The 15,621-nt window shown below is 41.0% G+C and overlaps 1 protein-coding gene across 1 annotated transcript in view; it reads right to left on the reverse strand.

Moving 5' to 3' along the window:
* The window catches only part of LOC124717105 (double-strand break repair protein MRE11), a 138,624-nt gene that overhangs the window by 95,982 nt on the left and 27,021 nt on the right, over positions 1-15,621 (reverse strand). The window contains exon 5 of the mRNA XM_047243815.1: positions 1,678-1,885. Coding sequence (XP_047099771.1) covers positions 1,678-1,885 — 208 coding nt within the window. The remainder of the gene's footprint in view (positions 1-1,677; positions 1,886-15,621) is intronic.

The raw sequence follows: 15,621 nt of genomic DNA on the forward strand, positions 1-15,621 counted from the left end.
TTCGATGTCTCAGATAATTTTCTACTTTACCCGTATTTTCCATTCTCTCCATTATCAAAGACACTATTGGAATGGTTCAACTTCTTGGTGATTTGGTGATTAGTGTCCAATTTCCTTGTACATGTCTGTTTCCTATTTGCAGTAAAGGCATATGCAAACACTTAACACTACACACTGCCGACTGCCTTTATATGAAGTTCCTGCCCTCTGCCACCTGAATCAACAACATCTTATTATATACTGCACTACTAACATCAAATGCGACACCATTTGACTGCACTATTTTCCAATTTATTGATATCCTACATTAATCCACCGACCCATGATAAACTGCAGCTAGAATGAGAGAAAAAATCTTTTGAATAATCTCTGTAGAATTTCACACATATAACTTATTGTGTAGATCACAGCATGAGTGTTAAGGAACCTGTCTAAACACAGCAGGGCAACTTCTGTAACCAGAGGACCACCCACCTCTTCACTAGAGACACGGAATTGAACAGAAAGTATAGAGAAGTGTTATAACAACAGTACTGAAAGAAAATGAAAGCTACCGACTATATAAAAACAATGTTTCTTGATTTACACCCTTCTTCTAAGTAGTATTTCCTGAAGACTAAAAATTTTGGTAACAAATTTTGCACCTCACTTCACTATTATCAGTTTATCAAAATACTGCCAAGTTTCACTCTTACTGGATACCATTCTGTCTGTTAATTCAGTAACTCTTCACCTAAGCCGTTTTACATGACAATATAAAAGCAAACAACTAATACGAGCCACGAAAAATGACAGGACTCCAAGTGAATGAACTGCAGAGAGACATTGCCACGATCAATGAACTGACACAAATGTTTCGTATGCTGACTTTACCACCTGCACACAATTGTTGAAAGAATAACATAGTCAAAATTTTAGGTACATAGTGAAAATGTAACACAGCACTACTAGGATAGTTTGATACGATAATAGCTATAGTGTTGGTACGAGTAAAAGCATCACCCACAAAGTGGCGAGTAAAAATGTATCAGTATAAAAATGAAAGGACTCGATATCAAGAAATACCGATACTTTTTCTGAGACCCTTTAGAGTCATCAGTCTTCTGGCTGGTTTGATGCTGACCAGGAATTTCTCTCCTGTGCCAACCTTCATCTCAAAGTAGCATTTGCAACCTATGTCCTCAATTATTTGCTGGATACATTCCAATCTCTGTCATCCTCTACAGCTTTTGTACTCTACAGTTCCCTCTAGTGCTGTGGAAATCATTCCCTGATGCCCTAATGGAAGTCCTATCATCCTGTACCTTCTCCTTGTCACTGTTTTCCACATACTCCTTTCCTCTCTGATTCTGCACAGAACCTCTTCATTCATTACCTTATAAGCCCACCTAATCTTCAACATTCATCTGTAGCATCACATCTCAAATGCTTCTATTCTCTTCTGTCCACATTTTACTATCACACAATGCTGTGCTCCACACGTACGTTCTCAGAAACTTCTTCCCCAAATTAAGGCCAGAGTCCCTACTCGTCATTATACACCACACTGGTACACATGTAGCTGTGAAGGCCTTTAATGAAGCCAGGTAGAGCTTACAGGAAACAAGAGACCAGCCCGATGTGTTCCCTTCAAAAAGTAGTTTGTGGAGGTGGAGGAAGAACCGAAAGTGGACGTACCCGGCTGTGTGATGTAGAAGTTGCCACCCTCTGCCTGCTCGGGTGCGATGCGGCACTCGTGCTCGTGGCCCCAGAGTACCAGGTCCAGGAAGTCTGGCAGGGCGGACTCTGCTATGAAGTTGTTGGGCCCACGGTTTGCACGGTTCTGGTGCAGCACGAACAAGTTGAACCACTCCTCTGTGTGTTCCCGTGGCCGGTAGAACTTCGCCTGAAGTATAAAGGAATGACATTAGAGTATGAGAAAATAAAAACTAATCAGAAGCAGTAACAAATTTCGAATAGCGGACTGATCATTAAATAAACACTCATCAACACCGAGCATCTTCACCTTTTAGCAATGCAAGACACTGTAAGATGACACCCAAGGTATAAAGAGATTTAATAGTTAACTAGCCTTTTCCCCACAGCTTTGCGCACATATCTGTTCGGCGTGTGTATTCGACACACCTCCTCCTGTGCCTCTTTGTGTGCACTTCTTTGTCACTCTGTCTGTCCATTTCATCCTCCCACCTCCATCTGTCGATTTCCTTCTCCCCAATCTCTCGGCCTCTTCATCTCCTCCTCCCCTCTGTCCATTTCCTCCACCCCCTCTCTCTGTCCGTACCCTCCTCGCCCTCTCTCTTTCCGTCTCTGCCTCTCCCTCTTCCTTCTGCAGCTGCCCACCACCACTCTACACCTTCCATCTGCTTCATACATCTCCCCCTCCTCCCCTCTCACTGTCCATCCCTTCCTCTATTCATCTCAACCCATCCCCAGCCATGCTCATTGGCACTTGTAGCCTCAGGAATACAGTTCAATGAAGCAAGGCGATACTATTCCCACACAACACACCAATCATACTGTACACCAGGGTCTGAAAAGAAACATTTTTGTCTGTATCTACACTCCTATTAGAGCTCTGAATTTACAATCCCACAGTCTTAATACAAATTAAGTGTGCTGTTCCCATGTCAAATTTGGTTGAAATTCAGATCCCAGACCTACACACACATACTCTGCTTAGTTTGGATGTATGAATTCATATTATGCCAATATTGATACATCTGAATGTCTATATACAGGTGCATACGGGGCCTGACGGTGACATATTGAATTGCCGAAACTGATTGCGAAAATAAAATACAATAAAATAACTTCTCAAATAACATGGTTGTTTGACGATTTTCCTTATTAAATATTTGACCAGCAGCTGTTCAGTGTCCACAATGTATCAACAGAGATATAGTGGAGAAGTTGAGTCGCTGACAGGCACAACGAAAAGACTGCTACACAAGTAAGCTTTCGGTCAAAAGACCTCCTTAAGAATTGGACAACATATACACACATTCATGCAAACACAACTCACATACACAATCACAGTCTCTGGCTGCTGAGGTCAGACTCAACAGATTAGCTACTTGCATGTTCTGTGGATCATAACTGCAACTCTCTCTATGACATGGTACAAGTCAGTTTTATAATTAAAAAAGAAATAAACATCACTTTTTTCCTCAATGGTTCGTTGCCATAGAATATACCATAGGACGTTACTGAATGAAAACAGGAAATGTAAGACACCTTTTTTTTACATTTTGGCCTCAAAATTCTATATTATTCATGAAAAAAAAAAAAGAAGAAAGATCTGCATTATTCAGTTCAGGTTACTTTCAATATAACCACCAAAAAATTAGGATACAGTACAGATTCAATTATCCAAATATGAGTCAACCGAACAACCCCGTAACACACTTGTACGTGCCGCCGTGTAAAGTCAACTCAGATGATTGTTCGTCCACTGCAGCCATTTTTACTGACTTTTTGTTAATCAGTGAAACCTAATGATAAATACAACTGCACTCTTTTCCTCCAATTTCTTTGGAAAATATATGTTCTCTTAGGTAAAATAAATCTTCGGTGCAAAGTGCATTCCAGTTATACAGACACATTCGGGTTGTTCTCAATGTTCCAATTGTGGTACAGACCTTATTGTTCACCAACACACCCACAATTAACCTTGATAATTCGATGCATGAATTTACTGCCTGTACCTCGTGTGCAAGAGAATGCTTCTGGGGCTACATAAGATGGGGGGGGGAAAGAGGTTCAAATGGCTCTGAGCACTATGCAACTTAACTTCTGAGGTCATCAGTCGCCTAGAACTTAGAACTAATTAAACCTAACTAACCTAAGGACATCACACACATCCATGCCCGAGGCAGGATTCGAACCTGCGACCATAGCGATCACTCGGTTCCAGATGCAGCGCCTAGAACCGCACGGCCACTCCAGCAGGCACACAAGATGCAGTCACTTTCTTCAGTTCCACCTGTACTGGGCAGCTCAGATGTACCATTATGATGTTTAAGAGGTTGATGTCTGGCAACACGTTTTTATCGAGAGGTGAGAGTATGATACTGTACACAAATATGCCTGACACAACTCGAGACAATATGTGCACTAGACTACCTCTCAATTTATTGACTGTAAACTTACCATGCAACAAAAAAAACTCTGAACTAATTGTAATCCTCAACCTATCCTGAAGAGGCTTTCTGAGAATTTTCTTTCCCCTTTTTTAACACATTTCGATTAAAGTTCAACCAATGAAAATGAGTATACTGTTTCAGAATAATTGTGTGCAATAATGAATTTATCATCTCCGCTGAAGATTCAAAACTATACCATCTAAGTCTACAATTACTTAATAACCTACACGAATGTGACAGGCCCATACCTTTTAGTAGGTTTAGATTGACTAAATGAATAGCAATGTTCATCGTTAGTATTCACAAACCAGAAATCATTTATCATGTGATACTGTGTAATAAAAAGAGGCACTGATCACAGTCCATTTACTGTGGGAATGCAGTTTTTTACTAGGTTGATATAAAGCAACTGCACATAAATATTTTGGAAAAAAAAAAATTTGAAACCACCAGCAGTTAAAAGAAGTTATACTAACTTAACAGTTTCTGAACTGCATTACTTATGGTACTAGTAGCATATATATATGCTACTAGTATATATATATTTTTGTAAGGTTTCAGAAGTACACAAAAGTACCTATAAGCAAATGGAAATGTCCAAATGTGCCAACCAGCCCAGAGCACATCGAGTCATCTGGTGTAGAGTCCTCCAGTCACCGTCAAATGCTTGCAGTGGGCACCCTTTAAAAATGTGTTCTATTGTTTGCTACTCCACTCCACAGTCACGGCCAGCAAACGAATGGAAACTTCCTTCCCTCGTCCCCTCCTAATGTGGCTCAGCATTGACTAGGTTCGGCGCAATATTTGCTTTAGGGTCAAGGGTGACGTCCTTTGTCGGTCTAAATCTAAAACCAGGTGAGCACTGCTGGGCCGACGTTCATTCCAGCATTGACACCACTCGACGGTCGTATCGAATGAGGACGATTTCTGAATAGACCCTAGGACGTTTATGGGATTTCAGGTGGTGAGATGGTGGACCTCGAAGGATATTGTACAAGGGAGGATTCTTATGAGGTGCAATCTTCTCGAGCAAGTTTATCTTAGCAGCTCTTCTCCTTTAGAGGTCGTGGAGCAATATTACCTCGGACAGGTAACCACTGATTGGGGCTTAGCAGCTCTTCTCCTTTAGAGCTTGTGGAGCAATATTACCTCGGACAGGTAACCACTGATTGGGGGTAGACCTACCAGTCCCAGAGCTAACCCTCATGGCTTCAGTACACTTCACACCAATTTTCATTGTGTGGCTGCCATTTTTCCACACAAGAGCACAAATTCGCCAGCAGAATGCACGAGAATGAGTGCAGCAGAGCACAGACGATTAGCGTGTGCACCCCAACTGTTTCTGACACACTCACAAAGTAGATTCAGTTTTGAGCCAAGTTTCTTAATTAACTTGATTCACTGTTGTCTGAATGTCAAGAACTGAACAAAAGTGATTGTAGTACGTAGTACTCTGATTCAGTCATATGTCACACATATGTTTCCTTTGAACTTCTTTATCTTTTAGATGAAACGGAATCACCTCAATTTTATTTTGGTTAAGATGAAGTCTCCAGTTATGGAAATTTTTTCATATCAACTGTCTGCACATTCTCGTGATGTGTAAGGCCTTTGCTCTGGAAGACTACTGCTATGTCATCTGCATACAGGATTTTCATGAAGTCCATGTCTGACATGTCATAGATACTGTTACCTGCAACAGGAAGAAGGTGTGCTTTGTCGGTGCTGCACATTTCAGTGATTTTGACCGAAATAAACTTGCGCCACAGTGCTCTTCTTTGGCCTGCCAGTATAGAAGTTGGCACAGAAACAGCTAAGTGGAAACTCTGTGCAATTCACATTTTTATTTATATATAAAAGCCAACCTCAGAATTTTCCTTTGTGTGAGATTACATGTACAAGATGTGTGTGCTGATTTGAAATTCTACATTTGCACATTTTACTGTTCATGCTTCTGGATAATCTTTCATTGACTGTATCAGTACCCATTTGCACTGCAATATATATTGTGAAATTTGAACATTTGTGAGTGCTGCAACAAACTCTGTTATCATCAGTCATAGGCTTTAACTTGTTTGTACTCTTTCTAAAATTTTTGAGAACAGTGGGCCTATATCCATTCAAAATAACTGTTCTCCAATGTCATTGTATAGTTACTTGAGAAATAGTTTATTTTTTTGTACGATATTTCAGTGCCTGTGTTATTCTGATTACAGTGCGAAGTTCCTTTGGATATGCATGCATGCCCAAAGGAACAGGCGCTGTGGCAACTATAAACATAATGAAATACATTAAATGAATTCACAATATCGTGAATAAAGACAACCTTCAGCTGTAGAATAGAATGACACCAATGAAAATTTGTGCCAGCCAGGCCTCGAACCCAGATTTCCCGCTTATTGTGAGTGGTCGCATTACCATTTACCTATCTGTGTACGAGTCACAGCTGATACCAAGATTGCGACTTAAGTACAACATCTGACCTGTGTGGGAATATACATAATGGATGAACGAGTATAGGTCAAAGATGCACGATTGACGACAGCTGGAACTTTGGATCTGGCCTTGAGTCGTGCACGGATAGCCAAATGGTATGGCGACCACTCACAATAAGCGGAAAATCCAGGTTTGAGTCCTGGTCTGGCACAAATTTTCATTGTCGTCATTCCATTCTACAGCTGATGGTTGTCCTCATTCACAATTGCAAAATCATTTAATGTATTATATTTTTGTAAGTTACAGGTACGAGTGTTTTGGATATGTAACTTAACTTCATAGCAAATCCACTTATGTGGTTCATAGTTACTGCCAATAAATAGATCACTCCTGAATTTCATCGTATGTCAATGCAAACAAACATTCATTTCTAAGAATTTTCTTAAGCTACCGTTGTCCTGTACATAATCTAATCTAATCTGTAGTAAATTGGCAATTTGTGATGTAGTTACAGTAGCAGATAGTCTACCACATTGTGTTACATTCAGTTTTCCCTTACAGAAAGAGTAGCCCTTATTAATATCTATATTTATCGTAAATTAACCCTGTTTTCGAGTTTACTAACAACTACAATAAACCCCAAAAGATTTTAGGAAACTAGTAATTTTTACTACATTTCTGTGTTGCCAGAATAGATATCTCGCTTTGTGTGTTTGTTACAATTCTTATAGGGAATCAGCAACTTTCTAGCTCAATAGATTAAAAGATAATCAGTCTGCTTGATTTAAAGTTATTTGTTCACTGTCCTGTAACACACTGCACCAGCTAAAATGCTGCTCCATTGTGAATGCTGTTCTTGAACACAGAACAAGTTGGTTGAGATTTGTAAGCAGCTGGAAATTGCCCTGACTACTATCAAAAAACTGACAGCTGATGTGAGTCACTGTGTTGGAAGAGCTCCTGAGAGTCATGTACCTGTGGTACTCCTCTGGAGAAACTATGGGATCTGTCATTACTAGTTGGTTAGTGGTTGACTGCAAGCTGCATTTCAATGGTAGATCTAAGCGTCTTGTATAGGGTGGGTGGGGTTCAGTGAGGACTCAGGGTGTTGTACTGATACCCTAATCAAGAGGTTCAAGGTGCTGAGTTTCATTGAAACTGAGCCAGTGGGACTCACTTCATCTGTTTTGCGGAAGCCTGTGTTGTCCAGTGTCGAGAGGTGGCAAACACAAGAGGGGTATGCATCTATTATCATCAGCAGTTCACATGTACAGTGGACCTTTAAAGAAATGGCAGCAGGGGACAGGAAAGGGCTACAGGTGCACTGTGTATATGCTTGGGGGCTTCATCCAACATGTTGAAAAGGCTATTCTGGCAGTCACTGAGGGAACAGGGTGCAAGCAACTGCAGATTGTGGCACACACTGAGACAAATGATGTCTGTCATCTGAGATCCGAGATCATACTTGGGACCTTCTCCAGCATACTTGGGACTTTCTCCAGCAAATGGCATAGAAGGTTGAGAAGCCCAGCACGGAATTTCAATGATGCTCACAATTTGCAGCATTGTAGCCCTTTGGTCCCGAGTTGAGTGGAAGAACTAAACCGGAGACTTCGAAACTTCTGTGACAAGCTGGGTTGCAACTTCCCACACTTGTGCCACAACTATGAGCATTGTCAGATGCCCTAAATAGTTCAGTTTGTTTTATTTTGTTTTGTTTTATGGCACAAAAATAACTAGGGTCATACGTGTCCATGTCAAAACTGTGAAACACAAACACGGGTTAAAAAAAACAGGGATGAGGGCAAAGATCTATATGGCCATATTGCTACAACAGATAAAAAGTGAAACGGGGTTGACAGCCTGCACATCGTTCACTGGGAGGGCCAAGAGGAGGTCGTCCAAGCTGCCGGGAGAGGCTTACCCGGAGCTTATTCCCATGAAGCAAGGATCAGTGGCGATGCCAAAGTGACACCACCTCCTAACAGACGGCAACACAGAGATCATCAGAGGGAATATAAGAACTAGTGGGCTGTAGCCTTGGCAGCAGCACCAGCAGCCTCGTTTCCTGTCAGACCGACATGACCGGGAACCCACATAAACATCAGAGTGCCTCCATCAAGAGTGAACACACGAAAGTTTTCCTGGACCCGTTGCACGAAGGGATGGGTGGTGTACTGCGCAAAGAGGCTTTGAAGGGTACCGAGAGAGTCTGGGCAGATGGCACAATTGAAAATTCTATGTCGCGGATGTACTCTGTGGCCTGACACGGTGCGAAGAGCTCTGCTGTAAATACTGAGCAGTGTGCCGGAAGCAGGTACTGAAAAACGTCAGTGCCAATGACAAAGGCGCAACCTACACCATGGTCAGTCCAACAGCCATCAGTGTACAAGGTACTACCGAGAAGTCCCGTGCGAAGGTCATGAAGCTGAAGGCGATAGAGCCAGCCTGAAGTAGTGTCCTTAGGAAGCGAATGAAGGCCAAGGTGAACATCAGCCACCACATGAAGCCAAGGTGGTGAAGGGTTCACACTCACTGGGGAAGTTGCAGGTAGCGTGAAGTGAAGCTGCCGGAGCAAGAGCTGAACACAAACTCCAGGAGGTAACAGAGAAGAGAGACACGCCCCATATTGGCAATCAAAGGAGTGATCAAAGAAGGAGGCATAGGTTTGGTGGCCACGCATGGCAGACAAACGGCATACATATCTGCAGAGGAGAAAGTCAGGGCGGTAGGACAGAAGTAGTTCAGCAGCTTCAGCATACAGACTCTCAACCGGAAGTGTGTAAAAGGCGCCAGTGACCAAACTGATGCCACGACGGTGGATAGTATTGAGACGGCGTAAGAGGGACAGACATGCAGCTGTATAAAACAAAGCACCCGTAGTAGGGTCGTTTGATCTGCACTCCACGAAGTGCCACTGAGGACATGTAAATGGGTCACATGTGCACTACACACCAGAGGCTGCTACCCATGTGCCTGGGTATGGGGTGCACACATGGGTTTTCTAGATTAGGCAACTCTCCATCCAATCCAGATAATGACAGCTGTAGGAAACCTAGACGTATCAGTGTAAGATCAAAAGAAATGCCTCTCACAGGTGAGTGTATTAAAATTCTAATGGTTAACTGCCAAAGCATTCACAACAAAGTGCGAGAGTTTGAAGCACTCCTGAAAAGCAGTAAAGCTCGCACAATAATATGTACAGAAATCAGAGTGAAACCTGAAATTGATAACAGTGTGATTTTTGGGGGAAATTTAAGTGTATAGCGAAAGTATGGGCTACTGGGAAATGGAGGTGGTGTATTTGTCGCAGTAGATTGTGAGACCGAAATTTAAGCTGCATGTGAGATTGGTTGGGCAAGAGTCAGTACCAGGGAGTGGACACAAAATGATAACTGGAGTCTTCTATCACGCACTAGGAGCATCTCCTGCTGTAACTGAAAACTTTAGAGAAAACCTCAGATCACTTGCGTGTAAGTTTCCCAATCACACTGTAATTTTCGGTGAAGACTTTAACCAGCAAACAATCAATTGGGGAAATTACTGTTTTGTTAGTGGTGGGCATGACAACATCCTCTGAAACATTATTAAATTCTTCCTCTGAAAACTACCTAGAACAAACTCCACTCATGGTGGAAATACATTGGAGCTAATGGCAACAAGTAGACCTGACCTCTTTGAGGATGTCCACATTGAAACTGATGTCAGTGACCATGATGCCGTTGAGGCAACAATGATTACCGAAATACAAAGGACAACTAAAACAAGCAGAAAGATGTACATGTTCAGTAAACTAGGCAAAAAAAAAAAAAAAAAAAAAAAAAAAAAAAAAAAAAAAAAAAAAAAAACCAATAGCGTCATATCTGAATGAGTAGCACATGGCAGGAGAATGTAAAGAAACTATGGCTCAAGTTTTTCTTTTAAACTGACCATGCACTGGATAGCTATGTACTGATAGAACAGTTCGTAATGGGAGGAACCGTCCATGGTATACGTTAACTGTAAAAAACTTCTAAAGAAACAGAGATTACTGCATAATGGGCATAAAACAAAGCAAAGGGCTATAGATAGAGAGGTGCTGAATGAAACACATTGGGCTGTCAAGAGAGTAATGCGTGAAATCTTCAGTGACTACCGTTGCAGAATATTGTCAGATGGTCTTTCACAAAACACAAAGAAATTGTGGTCACATGTAAAGGCTGTTACTGGAATCAGAGTTAGTGTCCGGTCCCTCGAGAATGAGGCAGGAACTGAAACTGAGGGTAGCAAAGTGAAAGCTGAAATGCTTAACTCCATTTTCAAATGTGCCTTTACAAAGATAAACCCTGGAGAATATCCCAATTTAATACTTATACCGTGAAATGATGGATGATATAAGTATTAATGTCAGTGGTATTGAGAAACAGCTGAAATCGTTACAAACGAATAAAGCTCCAGGGCCCGATAGAATCCCTGTGAGATTCTATAACAAATTTGCGGCTGAGTTAGCCCCTCTTCTAACTATAATCTAGCATAGGTCCCTCAAACAAAAAATAGTGCCCAGTTCTTGGCAAAAAGCTCTGGTCAATTCATCTACAAGAAGGGTAGTGGAGGTGATCCACAAAACTACAATCCGATATCCTTGACATCGATTTGTTGTAGAATCTTAGAACACATTCTAAGCTCAAACATAATGAGGTCTCTCAAGCAGAATGACCTCCTCCATGCCAACCCAACTAGCATGAATTCTGAAAACATCAATCATGTGAAACCCAACTCGCACTTTTCTCACATGACATACCGAAAGCTTTGGATAAGGGCAGGCAGGAAGATGCAGTATTTCTCGATTATCGAAAAGCATTTGACTCATTACCACACCGACAATTTCTGTCAAAAGTATAATTCCATGGGGTATCAAGTGAGATTTGTGACTGGACTCAGGACTTTTTGGTAGGGAGAACGCAGCATATTATCTTTGATGCAGAATCGTCATCAAATGTAGAATTAATTTCAAGTGTGCCCCAAGAAAGTGTGTTGGGACACTTGCTGTTCATGTGGTATATTGATGACCTAGCAGACAATATTAATGGTAGCTTCAGATTTTTTTCAGGTGACGCAATTATCTATAATGAAGTACTATCTGAAAGAAACTGCATAAATATTCAGTCAGCTCTTGAAAAGATTTCAAAGTTCTGCTGGAAAATTGCTTTAAATATTCAAGACTGTAAAACTGTGCACTTCAGAAAACTAAAAACTGTAGTATCCTATGAGAATAAAGTTAATGAGTTTCTGTTGGAATCCGCCAACTCATATAAGTGCCTGGGCAAAACATTTTGTAGGGATATGAAACGGAATGATCACATAGGCTCAGTTGGGGGGTAAAGCAGGAGGTAGACTTCGGTTTACGGTAGAATACTATGAAAATGCGTTCAGTCTGCACAGGAGACTGCTTACAAATCACACGAGACCCGTCCTAGAGTATTCCTAAAGTGTGTGGGGCCTGTACCAAATAGGAACAAAGGGGGATACTGAACATATACAGTGAAGGGCAGCACAAATGGTCACATGTTTGTTTGGTGCACAGGAGTGTGTCACAGAGATTATGAAAAAACAGAACTGGTAGACACTTGACATTGAAGTTTCGACAACCGCCTGTAAATGCTGACTCTAGGAATATACAATAACTCTCTACATAACCCTCACATGGGATAGTGAGAGAAAGATTAGAACACACAGACACATTCAAACAATTGTTCTTCCCTCGCTGTGTATGTGAATCAAATGAAAAGAAACCTTAATAACTGGTACAAGGGGACGTACCCTCTGCCATGTGCTTCACAGTCGTTTGCAGAGCACAGATGTAGATGTAGATATACATGTTAAACAGAATGGGGGCTGAAACTGATCCCTGAGGTAGATCATTACGTAAAGAGTTCTCCATCTGCTAGCTTTTCTCTTCGGGAACACCTTAAAGCACCTGTCAGCAATCATAGTGTTTACTACAAAGCCAACTTTTGACATAGGGTGGTTTCAATAAACTTTTGGCATCAATACCTCCCCACACTCAGCGTCATAAGCTGCCACAAGCTCTACAAACACTGCTGCTGATTTGAGACCTCCTTCAAATCTAGTTCCTAGTACAGTTGTCCATGTTAAGACCTGATCATAGCAGCTCCAATGTTCCCTAAAAGTGGCCTGTTGAAATGGGATAACTTCATCACTTGTGACATTCCTGCCTGTGGCCGCCAGTATTTTATTTTACTAGAAGTCCACCTTGATGCAGCTTGATACACGTAAGATAGCATACGGTACAAAAATGGAGTGAGGAACAAGTGACAGATGGTACAGTGGCATGGAACAAGTACTAATCTAATCTCTAACAGTATGTACCAGTCCCATGGGAGAGTCCGCCAAAGGTACTGAACTTGCTTCTGATTGGTCGGCACATTCAGGTGCTAGGTGCCAAAACGTCTAACTTTTCTTATTAATTATTTATATACTTTTCATTGTATTTAACCCAGTTTCTAGCACGACAATCTCTCATGGTTACCCTCCAAGTCTATTGTTTTTGTTTATTAAATTTCACTAGTTTTGAGAAACATAAGAGTAACAATATTGCAATCAAAGTGCTACAGACACCTTCGGGTCGCTTTGGCGTGCCTAGGAGACGAAGTACATCAGCTGCGCTAGTCACTCTGTTTTGGGTGTTCTTCAGAGCCAGACACGTAACTCTGTTTTGGCCATTCTGGAGGAACGGACACGTCGTACTCTATATCGGAAGTTGGGTGGAAAAGTTACTGTACAATTAAGGAAGCTATGTCGGGAAGTGTTGTAAAAGACAATGAAAAATGCGTGAATATTCAAATAATAACCAAACATGACACATTAATGAGAAGTGTCTCCTACCATCATCGTCAGTACTACAGATCTTGCCCTCTGTAAACACAGATACTTGCCTGGCCAAGTGGCATCCCATAAAAAACACCATCAAAGGTTTGAGATGACAGCATAGCAGCCTCCGACGAAGAAGATCTCACGACCGACGAGCTGTCTTATGTGCTGGATACACAACTTTAGATGACATCAGGTTGGTGGAAAGAATGGTTAGAAACTCTTATTCAATCTTTCCAAATCTCCCCTATCTTCCAGATCTGACTTCCAAAGGACACACAATTTAATACATGGCACCTCTGGTGGGGGACGTGTTTTTAAAGAAGAGGCTACTATCCCTTAATGAGAACTGTGAACTGGGTGAAACGTGAAATTCATAGTGAGAACAGTGGACTGTAATGATTATCATAAAACTGCACGAATCAATCGTGAAAAAGACAAAAAGCGACACTGTGTGAACTGTGAAATTGTATCCTGTTTGAGCTTTTGTAGGTTTTTTTGAACTGTTAGGCAACTAAGTTTATAAATGCCGCTAATTAATCTGCGTCACATAGTTGAAAGTGAAGACACAAATTGAAGTCTAAGTTATAAGTGTGTGTGCAGTCCAAAGGGATTATGTTTTATTTCCCCGCTATGAGAAACAACACTACTGGGAGCAGTTAGCAGAGCAGCGTACAGCAGGCAAGGTGGATGACGTGGAAGCAACACCTGTCGCCTCCGCCAGCTGCAGTCCAACATCAGTGAATGGCAGAGATAGGGGTCTGTGGTTGATTACAGCAGCCGGAGACATCCAATACGACAAAAACAATGCAGTGGGCACCAGCATCACACCAGAGAAGAAGGTAGCGTGTACACTACTCACTTTACAGCTAGTGAGAGGAAGGTAGTATTGACACCCATAGGGATTTTTTAAAAATATTGTTACGTTGTTTCGTAATAATTTCTTTAATAACAAAATATCAGGGGGAAGCGAAACGTGGTACAATCTTAGAAGTAGAGAGACAGTGCAGCCTCAGGGTAATGAAACTGAAAAGGCAAGCCAATTACAGGGCATGCCAGATGAAATTAGTAATATAAGTAAAGAGGAAAGTGTACAAAATCTAATGAATGATAGCTATTTACCAGAACCATCTGTTGTAGAAACTGAAGTTTTCCAAGAAAACATTATTTCAGATAGTAGCAATAGTGAATTTGGAGAGGTGGATTCTGATGTAGGTGACATGAATGTTAATGGTGAGTTAAATATGGTGAATGGTGATGTCAGAGGTGATGACTGACACCGCCATTGCTAATGAATCAACAATTGGAACAAGTAGATTAAGCCATGGAACAGCATCAGCTGATACAGTGCCTATACAAGATGATGATAAAAGTATGATTGAAACATTAATGGAGATAGTATCTGGGCAAAAAGAATTAACAATACGGCTAGAAGAAAAGATAGAACAGGGGCAAAAAGAATTAAAGAAAGGGAAAAAATTACTTGCTGATAAAATAGAAGCAACAAACAAGAAGATGGCAAAAATTAATCGTAAGTTTAGAGACCAGGGTTGATTTTCTTGAAACTACAATAGGGGCTTGTGAGAAAAGAATTGAACATGAGAATAAAGAATGGGGTAAAAAATTAAGATACGTGTAAGCAAGAAGTGAATCATAAAGTTGATAATGAAGTAGTGAAAATAAATTATCTCATGCAAGCTCAAGGTACTTTTATATTGTCAGTTAGGGATGAAGTCATTAATTCAAGTAACAATCAGAGTAAAATAAACAGGACTACCAAAGACACCCATGGAAGGCAAAACAAAAAAGTCATAGACTAAAAGGACGAAAATGCAGTCATTTGCCGTAAAGTATCACTAATAGAATCTGTTTGTAATGATAATACAAATACGATTCAGGGTCATTTGAGAGAAACAGAACAGAAGGTAGAAAACGTACCTCAACTAAGCGAGGTGGGTAAAAATATAGATTATATGGAAGCTGTGTTAAAACAAAAACTCTAAACGTGGGTTGAACAAGAAAAATGTAAGGGTGTTGTTCGTATTAATGAAATAGTCAGTAATGGCGATGTTTACAAATCTCATAAGTTTTCTAGCAAAGGTAGTATACATCCTGTTGCTTTCATTTGTCAGTTTGCAGGCATCATGCCTGACAACATGAAAGAACAGCACAA

This window comes from Schistocerca piceifrons, chromosome 9 (genome assembly GCF_021461385.2).
Source record: "Schistocerca piceifrons isolate TAMUIC-IGC-003096 chromosome 9, iqSchPice1.1, whole genome shotgun sequence".
Taxonomy (NCBI): Eukaryota; Metazoa; Arthropoda; class Insecta; order Orthoptera; family Acrididae; genus Schistocerca; species Schistocerca piceifrons.